Here is a 19960-nt window from a genome sequence, read left to right on the forward strand (position 1 = left end):
AGAACTCCTGGGACAGCAAGCCCAGGTCGTGGGAAACCCCTGGGCTCAGCGGCGGTGCCAGGGCACTCGCTGCCAGGGTCAAAGCTCCTGGTCCGATAGAGCCACAGGTGGCATGGAGGCCTTGTTCCCTAGCAACTCCCGTTGGCCGAAAACGGGAACAGCAGGGACCAGAGCAACCAGCCCTCCTATCCCAGAGCTGGGCGGTGCTAGGGGCCTGGAGGAGCAGCCCTGGAATCCCTCCCCGCTCTCAGGTCACAGAGACGCTGAGCACATGGCAGCGTTTTCCTGCCCATACGCAGATCGGCTCCTGCAGCCGCCCTTAGCAGGAACAGCTCCTCGCTCCCTGCCTGCCCTGGCTGGTGCCCCAGGGCCCTTACATGCCCCACTTGCTCCTGGAGGTCCTCCATGTGCTCCAGCACAGCATTCTTGGTCTCTGTGTCCTCCAGCAGGGCACCCACATCGAAGATGTTATCCAGGTACGCCTGGATCTGCACCTGCAGCTTGTCGCTCTCCGTGTAACGCAGCCTCTGTCACAAGACAGCAAGGGTCCCCATTCAAAGCCAGGCCCAGGCCCAGGCGTCCTGAGTCTAACGTTCTCAGCTGAATGCACATCCACACACACACCTCCTCTTCTGGGGTCTCCGCGCAGCCTCCGGAAACATCCTGCTCCTCCAGCCAACACAACTGGTCTGGAATGTGTGGCTCTGGGGAAGAGGGAGCCGGAGGACCCCAGTCCTAGCCCAGCCCTTCTCTGTCCCAGCATTTCCAGGCTGCGTGGCCAATAGCCCAGGCTGGTATGTCACACGTAGTGCGTGCGGACGAGGCCCATTAAAGGAGATGGCTGTAGACAGAGGATGTCCCTCGTTGAGAGGACAGTGGCTAACACCTCCAGTGATGGGGGCATACAGACCAGCCTCCTCTCTCCTCCCTCAGAACTCAGGGGGTCAGAGCAGCCTCACCTCCAGATACTCATCCAGCCCCAGGTGAGTGAACTCGTACTGCAGGAAGACGCGGAAGTTCATGTTCTCCACCGAGTGCACCACGATGTTGATAAACTGCATGCAGGCCACCTGCCGGGGAGCCCCAGGGTTAGCACCAGAGCCTCTCCTTCCACCAGGGCAACCGGCGGGCGGGGGGTAGTGAGACACAAGCAGGGACACTATAGCCATCAGTGACCAGCACCAGAAGCAGCTGCCTGGCCTCCCAATCTTGTGACCTTGCCGCTCGAGGGTCTCGTGCTAGGCACATAAGCCAGCGTGAACAGTTCCAGCACGCATGAGATGGCGTCTCCCAGAGCTAGTGCCCTAGCGTGGCCGCGGAGTGCTTTAAGGAATTAGCAGAGAGGAGGCCCAAGGTCAAGCGAGTCAGCAGCAGAGAAGAGAACCCCAGCATCCTGCCACCCGCTCCAGAACACTGTCTCCCTTAATCAGAGCGGAAGAAATCAGCGATTGTTTTTGTTTGGTGGCTAAACCCTAAATAAATAAATAACTCATTTTGTTTCAAACCAAAGTGGATTTTTTTCGTTTTTTCCTCTCAATGAAACAAAAACCACCACACCAATGTCATTTGCACTGAATGCAACGTTCGGAACGCTGACTTGAAACAAAAGCATCAACCCAGTTTGTTTAGACATTGGCTAAATAATCTTTTTTGCTTTCAGGGTTTTTTGTGGCTGAAACTATTCACCGTGTTCGGCCCAAATTCAGTGCCCGAAAAATTTTATGGTGGATTTACTATTTGCCAAAGAAGTGCCACCCAGCTGGACCCTTAACACAGCCACGCTAAGTGGGAGGAGAGGAGGCAAGCCCAGAGCCAGCACAGCTGCCGGACACAGGGAAAATCAAGCCTCGAAGACCCAGTCAGAGGGGCTAATGGCATTTGGAACTGCCCCCTGCTCGCTCCGAGAGAGACCCTCCAGACTTGCAATATATAAACTACTGCCCTCTAGTGGTCTGATGCCTATGCACGCTAAAAGCCCTATTACTACTGACCCCAAATGGGATTCACCCGTAGTTCAGGTGGCAGAGGCCTGGGAGTGAGGTTACAGGTTCTTTCCTCAGCGCCGCGCATGTACGGTTTAACAGAGGACTGAAGGCCGTGTGCGGAGCCCTGGATCCATCCCAGGGGCAGGGGGGCATGCCCACCTACGGTGACAGGCGGAAGGAAGGGGTGCTGCAAACAGCTCTTTCCTGCACTAAGCAGATGGAAAAACCAGCCAAGTCTTCACATCACACAAGCCCTGAACACTCAGGCAGCAGCAGCATGTTATGGATGGTCTGGGGGATGGGGCAGGTGACGGGGCTGCCCTCCCCTCCGTCACTCTCCTCCCCCAATGCTCACCATGAAGTCAATGTTACTGTCCTCATTTCGGAAACACTCCATCAGCTTCTCAAAGCGATTCTTCTCTCCGCAGACCTGTGGGCAGGAGCAGAGACCGCTCAGCGCGGGCGGGTTCTGTGCCACGGGCTGCTGCTGCTCCCTGCCCAGCAGAGAAGCCACCCAGCGAGGGAGCCGGGCCCAGATGGTGCCATCCTGCTGCCCTAGAGAGCAGTACAGTGTCTGCCCCACAGCCAGCCACAGTCCAAAAGCGTTGCAGTGCCCAGAACACGTGTGAGTCTGGGCAGTGCACAGGTCTGCGAGTGTAGGTGAGGGGGTGCATGTGCATGAATGAGTGTGCCAGAGCAGACACCCCGCTTCGCTGAGCTTGCCCCAGCGTAACCCCACCCCTCACCACAGCCTGTTCCAGCTCTGAGCCCTCGGCGTAAAACCCCTGCAGCCCGTCTTCTGTTCCAAGGCTTGTGGGACTGAGATTTTTGTGCACTCCTAGAAATGAAGCCAAAGGCAGCTGGGGGAGAAAGGGGGGTAGATTTCCCAAGGGATCTCCAGCTCCTCCTCCCTGCCACATTACTCTAGTAGGTCAAAGCCCCCCAAGGTAAGAGACCATGCGGCGCCCCGCACATGGGGCCCTGGTCTGTGACCAGGCTGCCAGGTGCTGCTGCAGTACAAATCCTCGATAACAACTCGGCCCAGGATGAAACTCCAAAAACTGGCATCGATCTGCCACTAACTGGCATCCATCAGCTGACCAGATGGCTCAATAAAGCCAATGCCTTGCTGCCCCTTGGGACTCGTAATGACAGCAACCCAGAGCGGGAGAGGGACTCTTGTACGTGGACATGGCCAGGGTACACCAGCAGGCGGCCACATGGCGATTGCTGGAATCCCAGCTGCAGAGGGATGGAAACCACGGAGGCATAAATGTTCAGTCCAGTGCAGCGACTCCTGGGAAGGGTCAGGCCAATGCAGTGCAGTGGGCAGCCCCTTCTGTGAGCCTGGTGGAGGCTGGGCCAGGCCCTGGGAAGACCCAGGGTAGGGATACGAGGAGAGGTGGGCTGGGAGCTAGAGCCAGAGAGAACCGGAGGGTGCGTTTGAGTCCAGCAGCCTCCTTGGTTCACCATGGCCCTGCCCAGGCCCCTTCCCTACCAGGAGGGACGCTGCAGCTCAGAACAGGGCCCTGTGATGGTCAGGGCATTTGGGTCCAGCTCCAGCGCTAGGTCCTTTGCCTAACGCCAGGGCATGAGGACATGGGCAAGGTCTGGCCCTTAGAGAGACTTGTTCTGGGCAGGACTTCTCCAGTTAGCGATGCCTGCGCCATCCTACCCCTGTGCAGTGCAGGGGCAGTGCCCGGGCCACAGGACCTGGGCCAGAGCCAACCAACGAGGGGAGGGAATTGGGGGGTTGTGGACAATTAAATTCCTCCAGCTGCTCCCTGGCTCTCATTTCTCTACTGTCCTTGCAGGGTGGGGGCCCTGCCAGGGGGCTGTGAGCCCCCCATGGCCCATCCTGCAGTGCCAGCAGGGGCTCGGAGAACTCACTCAATACATTAATTAATACCGATTCCCCTCGGATAGCACCTTCCAGCCAAGGCTCTGAAAACAACTCTAGGCACTGGAGCCTCACACCCCCTTTGAGGTGGGTTAGTTTCATTATTCCCATTATACAGATGGGGAAACAGAGGCATGGAGCTGGAATGGTCTGGCCCATGGTCACCCAGCATGCTAGCAGCAGAGCCAGGAATAGAACCCAGGCGTCCTGGCTCCAAGCGCAGCCATGGCTGGGATGCAGGGATAGGAGAGAGACAGCACGGGTAGCTGCTGAAACAGACATGCTAGTGAACTGAAACCCGAGTCATGGAGCCAACGGAGCCCCCCATGTCCGGCCCCCATGACTGCAGGCCATGCTCCGGTTCGCTGGCCCGTCTCCAGCACAAGGGACCAGGTCCTCCATTCATCGCTCAGCCGTCAGCCTGGGTTCCCATCTCCCACTCGCCTCCCGCTAGCCTCAGCCCAGCTCCCTGCTGCTGCACCCGGGAATTCAATCCAGCCTGCAGCCCATGTCACCCAATCGGCCTCTTTGTTGGAGCCCCTTGTAGGGTTACAGCAGTAACAGAGCGACAGCTGGGGCAGCTCATTGCCAGGCACCAGCAGCCCTGCCCGAGCATCGTATCGCTGACCGAATGGGGCCAGCACTTCGCACGCTGCCAGCGTGGAACAGCCACCACGCAGGGGCCCTTGACACATTGGTTCTGTTCCACCAGGGGAGAAGGGGGAGCAGCAAAGGGCAACAGCAGGACATGGTGTGATGAAGTGGGTCTGCTCTTAATGTTTCCTCTGAATATTGTGGGAGTGCCTCAGTTTCCCCTATGCAGTTCTTAAGTATCTAGGGGTTGGGGTAAGGGTGTATGATCATTGCAGAGCCCTAGAGGGCAGGTGTGTGCAGGAGTCTGGACACAGAGAATGGCCGACACCCTGTTTCCCGGCAACTGATGGCCTGGGCCCTTCCCCCCTGCAAGGTGAGAGCTAAAGGGTTGGAGAACAAAGGAATCAGGTGACCTCCTGGCCCGGGAAAGGGACAAAGCCCAGAGGAGGAGGGGCTGGAGGGAGTTTCAGTTTGGGGCTGGCTGGGGACATGGAGTGAAGGGCGGACGTGGTTGTCTGGCTCACTGCCCCCCAAAATGGACCCAGCTGAGGGGTCCTGTTCTCTGCACCTACAAGCTCTGTTTTAGACCATGTTCCTGTCATCTAATAAACCTCTGTTTTACTGGCTGGCTGAGAGTCCCGTCTGACTGCGGAGTTGGGGGGCAGGACCCTCTGGCTTCCCCAAGACCCCGCCTGAGCGGACTGGCTGTGGGAAGCGCAGGGAGGGGCAGAGGATGCTGAATGCTCCGAGGTCAGACCCAGGAAGGTGGAAGCTGGGTGAGCTGTGTGTCCTGCAGACAGGCTGCTCACAGAGAGGAGACTCCCCCAGAGTCCTGCCTGGCTTCATGGGGAGCAGTTCCTGAGCATCGCCCAGGGACTCCGTGACACACGGCCCCGGGGGCTGCTGGGCAGGACAGAGGGACACTGACAGCGCTATGCTGGGGGGCAGGGCTAGGCTGGGGGGCAGGGCTAGGCTGGGGCAGAGTGGGGCTGCCAGGCAGGACATGGGGACACTGGCAGACTTCATGCAGGGTACCCAGGACTCTGGCACAGCCTCTGCCCATCGCTTGCCACCATTAGCAGCACCACACTCAGGAGCCCTTCCCTCAGTGCCCCGAGTTCTCTGGGCGGGGAGATGAGGGAGCTTTCCCCAGTGCTTGGCCTTCCCCCGTGAGAGGCATATCTCTGCCGCTGCGGGAAGTGCCCCCGTCCCATCCCATGCTGCACTAGAACCTCCCTGAGGGAGCCCAACGGGAGATGCTGGCAGCAGCCGGGCACTAGCCACGCCTGCGAGAACTTCACGGCTGGCAGCGCAGAACCCGCACTCAGTGCCTGGCAGAGGAGCTGGGCATTCCCCTCTCCGGGGGCATGGGACGTGGGGCCGTTTCAAAGGGACGTCAGACCCTTCCTTCAGAGCCGCGACACCAAGGGGTCGGAGGTGGGGGGATTTTACAAACCCCAACAGCAAGAGGGATGGTTTCAGGAGCCCAGAACGGGCAGGCTGTTCCCCAGGGACGGCAGGTGGGGGGGCGGCTAAATGTGAGTGGGACGGAAGGATTGTAGGCTGCCTCCAAGGTCATTTGGGGGAGATTTTCAGAAATGTTTAAGGGAGTTAGGAGCATGACTCCCATTGATAGCCAATGGGACTGTGCTCCTAGCTCCCCTAGGAACTTCTAAAAGACTTCCCCTTCCTGGCCGTATGGGGGCAGGGCAAGACTGGTCCTGGGCGGAGATACCATGCTGTATCACCAGCTTTCCAGGCGAGGCCCTATGGTCGGAGCCAGGGTCGAGGAGTAGGAGACCTGAGGTCCATTCCTGCCTCTGCCACTAACTCACCGTGGAGCCTTGGGTGAGTCCTTTCCCCACTCTGTGCCTCAGTTTCCCCATGTGTACCATGGTGGGTAACTGTGACCTCCCTCCATAGGATTTACAAGGGTCAATACATCAGCGTCTGGAAAACACCTTGAGATCGTTGGCAGAAGGGGCTAGAGAAGGGCGCCGGATTGTTCCTTGCTACCACTAAGGGCTGGGGCAGAGAGGAAGAGACGGGAAACCTTCGGTATGGCGTCCATCCAACACCCTGCGACACACCCGCATGCCAGCTGTCAGCCCTGGGCAGGGAGCCACGGAGGGCAGAGGTCACGTTTTGACCCCAGTCTGAACATTTTGACCCCACCTGCAGACAAGCCGGAGCCAGTGCTGGGGGCTCCCAGGAGGCAGCAATGGCAGGAGGGTTGGTTCTTGCCCCAGCACTGGCAGCAGAGACATGCCCTGCCTCTGCCCATCCTGGCTAGAGCATGGGGTCCTTGCCCCCTGCTCTGTCTGCACAGACACGCCAGCTCTGCCAGCCAGGGCATGCTGCGGAGGGGAGGGGAGGGGATGGAGGGGAGCGTGAGCCAAAGCACACCGAGCTGGTGAGGGGCTGGCTGGCGTGCAGATGCCCGCTGGGCACGGAGAAATGTCTGTGTATTCCGGGGAGGGAGGACAGGCTCAAGGGAGCGGGGCTGTGAAGGAATGGGGGATTGCAGAGGGGAGAGGGTCCCGCCGCTCCAGCACTGCATCAATGCCAAGGAGAGCCCCTCATGGACCCGGCCCACAAGGTGTGAGGCAGGGGCTCCTCAGGGAGAGACGTGCTCCATGATGCTCCCCCCGGCCAGAGACCCATCCCTCAGAGAGACCCCACCTGGGCCCAACCCCATGCTCTGCTCAGTTCTGGCACAGGGCGGGCCGGCCACGCGCAGCACCCACGTCCTTACGCCGAGGGCACAACATGGTCCTCGGACTGGAGGGGAGACGTAGCTCGGCCCCGCCCACAGCAACGACCAGGTTACCTATCTGACTGGCCAGAGCCCTAGAGAAGGGCCGTGGAGTGCAGCCCTGCGCAAGAGGTGGGGCAGGAGGTGACCGAGCAGGGCTCCCCCAGCTCCTGACACGCACAGACACAGCAAGGCGGCACCGAGGGACCAGAACCAGGCTGCTCAGTCACGGAGCGTAAATTCCGGTGGCTGCCACCCGCAGCCTCGTTCCTTAGTACCTGGCGTGTCTCCTCTCCTCAGACCTGGCCCAGCACAGCCCCCAGCAGGCAGCTGGGTACCAGATGGGGAAACTGAGGCCTGGGGAAGGGCAGGGATTTATCAGAGCTGCACTGAGAGTTGCTGTCAGAACTGGGACTAGGAGGCAGGAGTTCCTGGCTCCCACCCCTAGGCCAGGCCCCACCCCCATTGCCCCCCATCCTCTCCAGCAGGGGCTCTGAGATCCTCAGGGCCAGCCGGCTCCTGGACCCCACCGGCTCCGACCCGGTCGCTGGGGGACCCACCTCTTTGAAGTTGTCAAAGGCAGCAAGGATGATGTCGTGCCCTCCTCGGACCAGGCACACGGCGGCCAGCAGCTCCAGGACGAGGGCTTTGGTCCTACAGGGAGAACACAGGGTCTGACTCCCTCTGGGGGCTGCCCCTTCTCTTTGGCACCAGCCACAAGGTGCTCGTCTTCACTCACAAGCCCCCGCACAGCCTGTGCCCCCTCCCTATGGTCTCCAGTTCACTCCCAGGTCCATCAGCCCCCTGCCAGCCTCCATTGCCCATATGTTAACCTCTCAAACGACGTGTCCCGTGCTGCCCTGCATGCTGGGGGGAGCTCCCCAAAACATCAGCAGAGCTGCCTCCTGACCCTCCTTAAATCCTCCTTTGCTGCCATGCCACAGCCAGGCCACCGCTGACCAGCCCTGCCTCGCTGCTTCCTTGTGCTCCCCTATCTCTGTCTGCAGCTGCCGTCTCTTGTTTCTTACTTAGCCTGTCAACTCTCTGGGGCAGGGCCTGGCTTTTTGTTCTGTGTTTGTACAGCACCTGGCGCAGCAGGGACCCACAGCATGAGGAAGAGGAGCGGGGAGCATACCTGGGGTTCTTGTTGTTCAGACTCAAGGTGATCTCGTTGACACAGGCTGGATGGTTCATCACCAGGCTGAATCCAGACTAGGGGGAGAGGCAGGTGTTAGCAGGTTTCATAGCATCATAGAATATCAGGGTTGGAAGGGACCTCAGGAGGTCATCTAGTCCAACTCCCTGCTCAAAGCAGGACCAGTCGTCAACTAAATCATCCCAGCCAGGGCTTTGTCAAGCCTGACCTTAAAAACCACAAAGGAAGGAGATTCCACCACCTCCTTAGGTAACGCATTCCAGTGTTTCACCACCCTCCTAGTGAAAAAGTTTTTCCTAATATCCAACCTAATCCTCCCCCACTGCAACTTGAGACCTTTACTCCTTGTTCTCTCATCTGCTACCACTGAGAACAGTCTAGAGCCATCCTCTTTGGAACCCCCCTTCAGGTAGTTGAAGGCTGCTATCAAATCCCCCCTCACTCTTCTCTTCTGCAGACTAAACAATCCCAGTTCCCTCAGCCTCTCCTCATAAGTTGTGTGCCTCAGCCCCCTGACCATTTTTGTTCCCCTCCACTGGACTCTCCAATTTGTCCACATCCTTTCTGTAGTGGGGGGTCCAAAACTGGATGTAATACTCCAGATGTGGCCTCACCAGTGCCGAATAGAGGGGAATAATCACTTCTCTTGATCTGCTGGCAGTGCTCCCACTAATGCAGCCCAATCTGCCGTTAGCCTTCTTGGCAACAAGGGCACACTGCTGACGCATATCCAGCTTCTCGTCCACTGTCACCCCTAGGTCCTTTTCCGCAGAACTGCTGCCTAGCCATTCGGTCCCTAGTCTGTAGCGGTGCATTGGATTCTTCCCTCCTAAGTGCAGGACTCTGCACTTGTCCTTGTTGAACCTCATCAGGTTTCTTTTGGCCCAATCCTCTAATTTGTCTAGGTCCCTCTGTATCCTATCCCTACCCTCCAGCATATCTACCACTCCTCCCAGTTTAGTGTCATCTGCAAACTTGGGGCGGATCCCACGCCTCACCCTTCCCCCACACGCCCTCTGAAATGCTTGTGTGTCTTTAAGGCAGAGACCACCTGGGCAGGACCAGAGGGGCACGGATTGCAGGCCCATCGCGCCCAAGGTGCTGGCAAGCCCCCTGCCAGCTGCTCTGCCCCTTCTGCCGGCCCCCACAGGACCCGACACACCAAGCTGAGCCAGGCCAGTTACAAGGACCACAGTGAGGAGCAGCTGATGCCATGGGCATGATGGCACTCAGAGCCCCCTCCCCTGCCGAGGAGAGACTGCAGCACTTAGGGGTCTCCCTCGTGGACCAGGCCCCCAGGCTCAGAGCCGCAGGGAGTCCAGGCTTCCAGGCAGCACATCAGGAGGGGCTGCAGGGATGGCAGCTGGGGGCAAGAGGGAGAACCCAACCGGAGGGGAGGGGAGGGGAGAAAGGGGGAAAGGAAGGAAGGGGGAAGAAGAGGAGGAAGGGGGGGATGCTGGAGAAAGACATGCAGGGGAGAGCAGGAAGGTGGCCGCTCAGTCACGTTCAGGTTTCAGGCCCCCACGTGGTGGGACTGACCCTCTGGTCAGCATAGCCTGCCCAGGAACGCCCCCGGGGTGCTGGGGGGAACCCGCACTCACCCCCACCCCGTGTGCCTGGGCTGGAGATGAATCAAACAGCTCACTGCCCGAGGGGTAGGCGAGAGGTCCCCAGCACCATCTGGGCTTCGGGGACTGTCTCCTGCTGGGACCCCTCAGATTAAATGGTGGGGGCCACTGGCACTGTGCCTCTGGGGTCCCTCCATTTTCCCGGGCGGCTGGTGGAGTCTGGGCCAAGGCCGGGCGGGGTGATTTCCCTGAGACTGTCCCGGAGGGGCAGCACTTGGTAACAGCTGAGGACAGCGAGGCTCCCTGGGGTGGCTCACAGCTAAGCGGGGCCGACACTCAGCAGGGAGATCACAACGCCAGACACGTCTCTCCCCGGCTGGCTGCTGGGAAGGGCGAGGGGCTCCCTGCCCCAGAGTGGGGGGGCTCTGCTCTGCAGTGCCTGGACAGGGAGCTCCAGCCCGAGGGTTACCGTGGTCCCTGCACAGCCGCACAGAGCAGGACCCAAGCCCCCCTCTCTGCCCAGGAGTCTCCCACCCCACCGGGAACTGCCTTGCTGGCGAGCGTGCTGGCTGGGGACCAGCACCTGGCCCCCCGCAGGGCCGCGCTTGGGCCGCGGCCTTGCCCCACCTGGTAGTTCATGATGGCGCGCAGACACATGATGCAGACGTGGACGTCGTCCTTCTGGCCGATGATGCGCGAGTTCCGCAGAGCCTTCCTGCTGGGCACCGGGTTGAGTCTGGGCCAAAGGGAGAGAGCGGGTGACGCCAGGGAAGGGCTTGGCGGGCAGCACAGCCACAGAAAGCACCGGCCGGGGGCCTGGCTGACTCAGACTGGGAACAGGGTCCCCTCTGACCCGTCCACAGTCTGCAGCCCAGACACCCCCCCACAGGCCGTCCTGGCAGAGAGACCAGCGACTGAGTGGGCCGGGCTCTGCGTCGCGCCAGGACAGGACTGAGGCCCTGCGGTGGGTCGAGCGGGGCAGCTGCTGAACCTGCTGCGGGAAATCAGGAGAGGACCCTCGTCCCAGGGCTGTCAATCCGGTGCCTTTCACCAACACTACGGGGGCTTATGGCCTGGAACGACCTGGCATTGCGGCTGGCCGGGGAGAGCAAAGGGCACCGGCCCGGCCCAGTCTGCACCCTAGTGCACTGGTGATCTCAGATGGCTGCGGGAGGCTCACCGGGGCGCATAGGAGTTCATAGGTGGCCTGGGTTTACTCTCCTGATCGTTCCAAGGGGCGCTGGAGGGGACGCTTGGGTGGACTTGTTGAAAGAATGTGTGGATCTGCTGGTTCAAGGGGCAGCACCTGAAGGAGGATTGCGGCCTGCAGGACAGGAGGGAGAAACAGTCCTTGATGGGGAGGTGCCCTCCTTGGAGGCAAGTGGCGGAGTGGAATGGCGGGGGCTTGGCGACCTCTCTGGGGCACAGGCAGATGGCCAGGAGGCCTCAGCGTCCAGTAAGGGAGCAAGGCCAGGTTGTGCGCTAAGCACCACGCTCTTCTTACAGGCAGCTAGAGGGCCCAGGGCCTGGATCTTCCTTGGCTTTACCACCAGGCCCTGCTCATCACACCTCTGATCTTTGCATGCAGTGAACTTCCTTTGCCTTTCCATGCTCACATTTCTAAATATCCAGTCCCTGAAGAGGGTCCCTGCCCTGTCCCTGTCACTGCACTGGCAGCTGCTCCCTCGCGTCCCAACCCCTCCAAGCGGACGGCACACATTGACACCCCCACAGCCTGCAAGGGCGCAGTCTCCAGGGGCACCTGTACGGGCTTTAAGCCAGTAATTCTGGGTTGGGTTCCTGAGCAGTCACTGCAGGTAGCAGCCGAGTACTCAGTAAGTCCCTATTGATTCTTAAGGGGTATTTCTGCTCTGGAAATCAGCTGGCACAGTGCCTGGGGTGCCATGGCTATCATCTCTCTGGCTCCATGCCCAGCGTGCTGTGGTTAGGTGATTTCCTAGCTGCCAGCCTTGCAAACACACCCCGGGGGGTGGCGGGGGACGACACGCCAGGCTCTTTCCTCCTAGCACATCACCATGAGCAGCGACGGCTCTGCAGGCCAAAGCAGACCCTCGACACCACCTGCGCAGCCCTAGCGCTACCCAGAGGAGCGATTCTCCGCAGGCACAGAAGGCTCCTCCCCCAGCTAAACAGGTCCCGCAGCGCTAATGGGGTCAGACTCCGGCTCCCCCCTGCCACCCATGGCTGGGCTGGCCCCACAGGGCCAATGGGATCAGACTCCAGCTTGCTCCCCCTGTGGCTAGGCTGGCCTCACAGGACCAGTGGGGTCAGACTCCAGCTCCCACCCCCACCCCTGACTGGGCTGGCCCCACGGAGATAACAGGAGTAAACACCTGTATCCCTGAGTCAGTAGGTCTGACTGCACACAAAGGGAGCGTGAAGCGGCACCGTAGGACGACCTTACACACGACTAGAAACAGAACTGGGAAGTGAGCCAGAGCCTGACCCCAAGCACTAGGAACCCTGCAGCAGACGGCAGAGCCAAATCTCCACCATCCCCAAGAGCGAGCCCTGGTTACCTACCGTGAGACACGGCCCGAGGGAAGCGTGCAAAAGAAGCCTGTGGTTAGAATGTAGGAGGGGAACGGGCATGCACAGAGCCTCATGAGGTGAGCGGGCTTTGAACTAGAACCGTCTCCCATCAATATGGATCAGAACCAGCCAGATTCAGCTTGGGTGTGGGTGGGTCCAGCTCCACAATGTCCACTTTTAACATTTCACCTTGTTTTCAGATCCATAAGATTTTAACCTATTGTCCTTTTAGGCCTCACAACCTATCTTGTGCTAGCATCCTGATGGGGAAACCGAGGCACAGGAGGGGACAGGACTTGTCCCAGGTCACATGGTGAGTCAGGAGCAGAGTCAGGATGTTTTAGTGGTCAGGGCACTAGGTTCAATTCCCTGCTCTGCTACAGACCTACTGTGTGACCCTGGGCAAATCGTTTAGTCTCTCTGTGCCTGAGCTGGGTGAAATGGGGACAATGGCACTTCCCTACCACCTGGGGGTGCTGAGGAGAAATACATGAGAAGAGGCCAGTGGTAACAGATAAGTAGTTACGATAATTTCTCAGGGACAGAACCTGGATTCCTGGCGCTGGGTCCCCTGCATTAGACAGTCCGTGCTTCCTGGGGCTGCGGGAGTGGGGTGTAATTCAGGTACAGATGTTCTCTGGGTCACCAAGCTCCATGTTTATCAGTTTAGGGGGCAGTTGTTAGAGACCCCCCAGATTATCATTTACCCACACTTGGCCTTCTGGCCAACATCAGGTCAGTGCAGTTTCTGGTGGTCCTCTAGCGGCTATAGCCCTGACCCCGCTGCGCAAGCGTCACTCAGCCACAGCCAATACATGCAGAACTTGAGGAGCAGTGCTGGACATTTATTTCTTGGTGGTGGTGGGTCTTCTTAAATTTATTTTTATTTTAATTGTGAAAAATTTCAACCGGCTCCATTATTCAGAGCTCTAACCCTTCCCTGACACTCACCAAGCCATTAGCCTCAGTAACATCCTGCAGCATGGAGTGCCACGAGTTAAATATATGGTATGCAAAAAAGGAAAGGTGGTGGGGAGAGGGGCGGGTTCCTCAGACCAGCAACTCCAGGCTGTACTGACTCCAGATGGGCAGCGTGTCAGCACCAGAGCAACTGAGACAAAGCTGTGTGTGTCGAGATTCGTAAAAGGCCAAGTGCAGTGGTGCCCCGGGCGCTCCCACAAGGAGAGCTGATGTTCTGGTGTGTGTGTGGATGTAATTCTTCCCCACTGGGAGCTGGGCACCTCCCTCCTGGCCCAGGGCAGAATCAGGCCCACGAGCTGTGCTAACTTTGGGACGGGAGAGGACTCTCCGCAGCCTGTTTGCTTGGCCAGAAGAACCCCGACCGGATGGCTGCCCACTTGCAATGGCCTCTCCTCCAGTACCTCTGAGCAGAGCGGAGGGCGGGAGTGTCCCATGCTGGCTGCGTGTGTTACCTGATAGTCAGGTGCCTCGTTTTGGAGGAGCCCTGTGTGGGGGACGAGGAGCTGCTCTTGCTGAGGTCCTCCATGGATCTGTCCGGGGACTTGCCCTTGTCAGAGCCCGGGCTCCCGTTATCTGCGCTCTCCATATTGTACCTGGAGCCACACACGTGAAGACAGACGTGTGAGTCAGCAGAATGTAGTGAGGCCTCATATGAGGCCGCAGGATCCCGGCCAGTGGCGGGGAAGGGCAGACCCAGAGACAGAGCCCGGTGAGAGGAGGTCCCCCAGCACAGGTACCTCACGGCTCCTCGGCAGAGGCCCCCACCACTCGAGCCCAGGGGCGGCATGAGACTGCCCAGCCCAGCCCAGCTCTCGCTCCTCTGGGACTGCAGAGACTGGCCCACACCAGCTCGCTCCCCCCGCCAGCCTCCAGCCCCCTCAGCCCAACACTACCACTCAGCCAGCCAGAGCCACACGTAGCCGCACTCGCCCAGGGCAGGTACTGCTGCCACCACAGCCCTGCATGGCCCCACAAACGCCCCCGGGGACCAGCAGTGCCACGGCCGGTGGCTATGCGCAGGGGCGGCCCAAGGCAGCAGGTTGAGGGAGTGGAGACGGACGGGCTTTTAGGGAGATCTCTGCAAGCTGCAGAAATTTCAGCACCCAGGACAGGGACGGACAAGGGGATGGGGGAGGGGAACCGCTCCTACATATGGGGCGACATTTGTTAAGGGACCGGGGGTTTCAGAGATTTTAAGGCCAGATAGGGTCATCTAAGCCTGTCCTCCCGCACAGCACAGGCCCCAGACCCGCCCGCAGGGGTGCCACCCGGCCCAGAACGTCTGAGCTAGAGCAAGTTTCTCAGCCGTTGCCAGTTGGTGACCCCGTCTCTGGAGCCAAAATCCGTGCAGCCCCCTCAGCATGGGCGAGAGAACCGTCCCAGTGCCCCTATGCTCAGCCAACCCTGCCTCTCGGCTGGGGGTTAGACTAGATGGCCCCTAACCCTGCGGGTCTGGGAGCTGTGCATGTTCCCAGAGGCTGGCACGACGCACTTGGCCCTGAAGGCTCGGGGCGCATGAGGGGAGGGGGACGAGACTTTGCTTGAGATGGTACCAAGACTCTCAGGTGACTGGCCACCCCCGATGGCCTCTCATGCCACCACTGGTGAAATGCCAGGCTTGAGCAGAGCTGTCAGGAGACGGCCAGTCTTGATCTGAACACTCCCCAGCATGGAGAATTTACCCTGTTCCACTAGTCGGAGTTTGTCCGGCTTCAGCTCCCAGCCCTTGGGTCTCATTCTGCCAGGCTGCTCAATCCCAGACCCCTCTGCTCTCAAAAACCTGCTCCTGGTCACACGGGGCCGAAGGAGCCCCGCTCCCACAACCCGCTGGCCTCCCATGAAGAGCTGGGGCCCCAGCCCTCATGTCGCATGGGGCAGGCTCGTGTGGCCCCTCCCCTCCCACGACCAGTCCAGGACAGGCTCTATTGCACTAGGGGCTGGCACTCCTTGCATGACACCCGGGTCCTGGTGCCAGAGGGCACAGACTGGTGCACTGGTGGAAGGCTCCTATGGCAGAGACGTGGGCTGCCCCAGCCTGTGGCTCTTGGCCCTGCCCTCCCAGGAGGTTGCTTTCAGGGACTCCTTCCCAACAAGCCACAAAGAAAGCGAAGGGGCCGCCTCCCCCCGGCTCACGGGCTGCTAGCGAGGGACACAGAGGGCAGTCTAGAGAAGTCGATCTGTGGCCGAAGTCCAGAGCCAGGCCCTGTAGACACAGGAGCAGGGCTCCGATGAAGCATGGCGCTCAGGCAGGTCTCCCGCTTTAGGCCTGAAGTCACAGGCACGACTCGTGCTTACAGCTCGGCGCGGGTCTGAAGCAGGGCCGACGCTCGGGGAGGAAATGGCACCCGGCCCATCGCCCTCCCCTCCCTGGCAGGAGCAAAGGGCTCAGCAGCAACTTACGTGACGGCACACTGGGCGAAGGCGAGGTATTCCAGCAGCACGTCCAGCCCCTTGTTCTCCTCGTTCAGGAACTCCTGCACCCAGCTGGGGGAGAGGAGGTGCGTTAGCCAGGGAGATCAGGCAGGGACAGCCCAGCTGCACCGCCATCCTCAAGCCCGTTTCTCTTTTCTTCCTTTTGCTTCCTTTCTAGAGTGTCTCTCCCCAGCTGCAGGCTGGTGCTCTCTCCCCACAGCCCTCCCCTCGGGCCGGAGAGACCCAGCCCTGTGGCTACCCCTGCTCAGACAGAACGCAGCTGTGACAGGTGTGACGAAGCAGGACTGTTCTTAATGTTTCCTCTAAATATTGTGGGGGTGCCTCAGTTTCCCCTAGGCAGTTCTTAAGTATCTAGGTGGTGGGATATGGGTGTATGATCGTTGCAGAGCCCTAGAGGGCAGGTGTGTGCAGGGGTCTGGACACAGAGAATGGCCAACACCCTGTTTCCTGGCAACTGATGGCCTGGGCCCTTCCGCCCTGCAAGGTGAGAGCTAAAGGGTTGGAGAACAAAGGAATCCGGTGACCTCCTGGCCCGGGAAAGGGACAAAGCCCAGCGGAGGAGGGGCTGGAGGGAATGGCAGTTTGGGTCTGGCTGGGGACATGGAGTGAAGGGCGGACATGGTTGTCTGGCTCACTGCCCCCCAAAATGGACCCAGCTGAGGGGTCCTGTTCTCTGCACCGACAAGCTCTGGTTTAGACCATGTTCCTGTCGTCTAATAAACCTTCTGTTTTACTGGCTGGCTGAGAGTCACGTCTGATTGCAAAGTTGGGGTGCAGGACCCTCTGGCTTCCCCAGGAGCCCGCCTGGGCGGACTCGCTGTGGGAAGCGCACGGAGGGGCAGAGGATGCTGAATGCTCCGAGGTCAGACCCAGGAAGGTGGAAGCTGTGTGAGCTGTGTGTCCTGAAGACTCCCCAGAATCCTGCCTGGCTTCGTAGGGAGCAGTTCCCGAGCATCGCCCGGGGACTCCGTGACAACTGGTGGTAGCGGTGGGATGTACTGCACCCCGTGGATGGCGCTTCCTGCAGTAAGCAATGGGGGAGCAGTAAAACGAAGGGGGATTGACGAGGACCAGGCGTGCTGAAGACTCGGAGAGGAGCGGTTTCGGGGGGTGGTTAACCCCTGGGAGTGTGTGACCAGCGAGAAGGACTGTGCAGTAATGGGGTCCCCCTGGGGACTGTGGTGAGCCGTCTCAGCGGCGGAGAGGCCTGCGGCTTGGCCCTGGGAGAGAGAAGGACTTTTGCAGTAACAGGGTTCCCCTGGGGATTGCAGCGAGCGGTCCCGGGGTGGAGGAGTCTGCAGCTCGACCCTGGCAAAGAGGTGGTGACCTCGAGAAGGGCTGGCACACTAGGGGTTCTCCCTGGAAACTGTGGGGAGCTGAGAGCACACAGGCCTGTGAGTCCACAACAACTCGGGAAGAGCGGAGTCACGGCCTGTCACCGTCTCCTGAAGAAGGACATTGTAGCCCTGTGCAGAAAGAGAGGGTTGCGCATTGGAAAGTTCACCGAAGCACAGTTAATCGTGCAGCTGGAGGAGGATGACCGCTCTAAGGAACAGATTCCTGACCCCAAATGGGGCTATGGCAGGATCTGAGAGCAGCTGGAGTGGTAGCCAGGCATCCCCAAGACTCCTGTCCCCGACCAGACGGGGGTCTTCATGATCGGGTTCCCCATCGGGGGATCGGAGACGGACGGGATTGGAGCTGAGTCCGAGAGAGCAAGAGGACTGTGAGAGACAGCGAGAGCCCGAGAAAGAGCTGCAGAAGCATGAACTGGCGGTGGTGGAGCGGAGAGGCATAGGGGACCTCCCAGGGGTGAGTGAGGATAGACCCCGGGGGGCCAGTTCCGCAGGAAACCTCGAGACTAAATTGCTGCCCCTGGTTAAGGAGCGGGGGGATGTGGATGCCCACCTCACTGCCTTTGAGCATGCTGGAGATTTGAACCTGCGGAAAAGCCCTGGTGTCTAGCTCCCTTGCTGGGTCCCAAGGCCATAGACTCCGTCAGCCAGATGGGTGGGGAGGTGGACAGGCTCCCACTCCTGACCCCAACCTATATGTCTGTGTGGAGTCTCCTGGGCTCAGGCCCCTCGGACCCCCAGTGGGAGCGGAAGGTGATGGTCAATGGGGAGACATTCCTGGGGTGGCAAGATCCTGGGACAGAGAGAACTGTTGTCAGGCCCCGGGGGGTGCAGCCTCACCAGACGCTGAGGGGCTGTGTGAGCTGGGTGAGGGTCCTAGGGGTGAAGCCCCTCGCCCTGCCTACGGCCCAGATCCCAGTGCAGACCCAGGAGGGGTGGGGATGGCTGGTCATTGGGGTTCTCCAGGACACCAGCTGTGAGACCCTGTTGTGGGATGACTGTGTCTCTTTGGGACAGGATCCAGGCCCTGCTCCTGTAACAGCCAAGGGTTTGAATTTGAATCCAGGAAACCAATCGGTGGAGAGGGAAATGGTCAGTGAAAATGCAGATGACCTGGCTGACAGGGGGAGGAGCTGCTAGGCTCAGGATACCTGCCTGCCTGTAACCAGACCCCTGGGGCTGGGTGGGACAGAGAGAAAGGGGGCTCATGCTGGCTCTGATGCAGTCTGTAAGTTTGCCTGAAAGGGGATTGTGTAGGAACCCGCCTGATGGGCCGGAGGTAATTCTGGATGTAAGGGAGACCCAGAAAGAGTCTGTTGTTGCTCAGGAATGTGTTCCTCTAGAGCAAGCCCTCGGTGAAGAGGGTAAGAGCAGAATTTCTGTGAAGGGTGAATTGTTGCATAGAAAAGCCCTAGGGAAAGGAATCCTCATGGAGTCTTTGCAAGCAGTTTACTGCAACTGAAGGGTGTGAAAGTGATTTAATCAAGAAAGTTTCAGTTCCTAACAGCCAGAAATTTTCTGTTGTGAATGGATCCACTGACATTCCTGTTGAAAGATCCAGTGTGGATAGCTTTGAGAAGGTCTCAGATGGAGTGAAAGCTGTTAAGAAAGTTAAACAGTCCTATAACCAAGTGGCTGTGTTTGGCCAGCTTGTTGGGGAGACAAGGTTGTTGAGAAAGGGATGTCTCCATGCTAGTTCTGTAAGTGAACAGTATGTGGCCCAGGTCAAGATGGGGGCTCTTAACCAAGAGAGCCCGAATTGCAGCCCTCCAGACTGGAGCGCTGGGAGAAGACCCGATCCCAGTTTGACCCCCATGGGGTTTTGGGGTGGCAAAAGGGCATGGGCCGCATAAACCTTCCCACATGCGGCATGCGAGTGCTATCAACCACCCCCAACCTAAGGGAGGGCGTGAAACTGGAAGGGCCTGGTGTAACTCCCACCAAGGAATGGGAGAGATGCCGGGGCATCCATGGGAACGTTGGTGGCTTCGAACTTCCCCAGGTCACCAGCTAAAGTGACCCTGCTCAGTTCGGTCTTGAAGGGGGGAGAGATGTGACCAAACGGGACTGTTCTTAATGTTTCCTCTGAATAGTGTGGGGGTGCCTCAGTTTCCCCTAGGCAGTTCTTAAGTATCTAGGTGGTGGGATAAGGGTGTATGATGGTTGCAGAGCCCTAGAGGGCAGGTGTGTGCAGGGGTCTGGACACAGAGAATGGCCGACACCCTGTTTCCTGGCAACTGATGGCCTGGGCCCTTCCCCGCTGCAAGGTGAGAGCTAAAGGGTTGGAGAACAAAGGAATCAGGTGACCTCCTGGCCCGGGAAAGGGACAAAGCCCAGGGGGGGGGGGGGGGGCTGGGGAGAGTTTCAGTTTGGGACTGGCTGGGGACATGGAGTGAAGGGCAGATGTGGTTGTCTGGTTCACTGCCCCCCAAAATGGACCCATCTGAGGGGTCCTGTTCTCTGCACCTACAAGCTCTGTTTTAGACCATGTTCCTGTCATCTAATAAACCTCTGTTTCACTGGCTGGCTGAGAGTCACATCTGACTGCGGAGTTGGGGTGCAGGACCCTCTGGCTTCCCCAGGAGCCCGCCTGGGCGGACTCGCTGGGGGAAGTGCACGGAGGGGCAGAAGAGGCTGAATGCTCCGAGGTCAGACCCAGGAAGGTGGAAGCTGTGTGAGC

At 59.4% G+C, this 19960-nt stretch overlaps 1 protein-coding gene across 10 annotated transcripts in view; it reads right to left on the reverse strand.

The window, feature by feature from the left end:
- Positions 1-19960, reverse strand: part of FMNL1 (formin like 1) — a 69403-nt gene that overhangs the window by 18726 nt on the left and 30717 nt on the right. For 3 of the 10 annotated variants that reach the window (XM_074940423.1, XM_074940426.1, XM_074940424.1), the window contains exons 5-13: positions 15893-15976; positions 13945-14085; positions 11139-11282; positions 10586-10694; positions 8370-8446; positions 7795-7888; positions 2341-2415; positions 960-1070; positions 378-527 (exon numbers count right to left, since the gene is read on the reverse strand). In XM_074940423.1, coding sequence (XP_074796524.1) covers positions 378-527; positions 960-1070; positions 2341-2415; positions 7795-7888; positions 8370-8446; positions 10586-10694; positions 11139-11282; positions 13945-14085; positions 15893-15976 — 985 coding nt within the window. The remainder of the gene's footprint in view (positions 1-377; positions 528-959; positions 1071-2340; positions 2416-7794; positions 7889-8369; positions 8447-10585; positions 10695-11138; positions 11283-13944; positions 14086-15892; positions 15977-19960) is intronic. The other 7 variants (XM_074940427.1, XM_074940430.1, XM_074940431.1 and 4 more) reach the window with 5 other exon arrangements.

The sequence above is a fragment of the Natator depressus genome, chromosome 27 (assembly GCF_965152275.1).
Source record: "Natator depressus isolate rNatDep1 chromosome 27, rNatDep2.hap1, whole genome shotgun sequence".
Taxonomy (NCBI): domain Eukaryota; kingdom Metazoa; phylum Chordata; order Testudines; family Cheloniidae; genus Natator; species Natator depressus.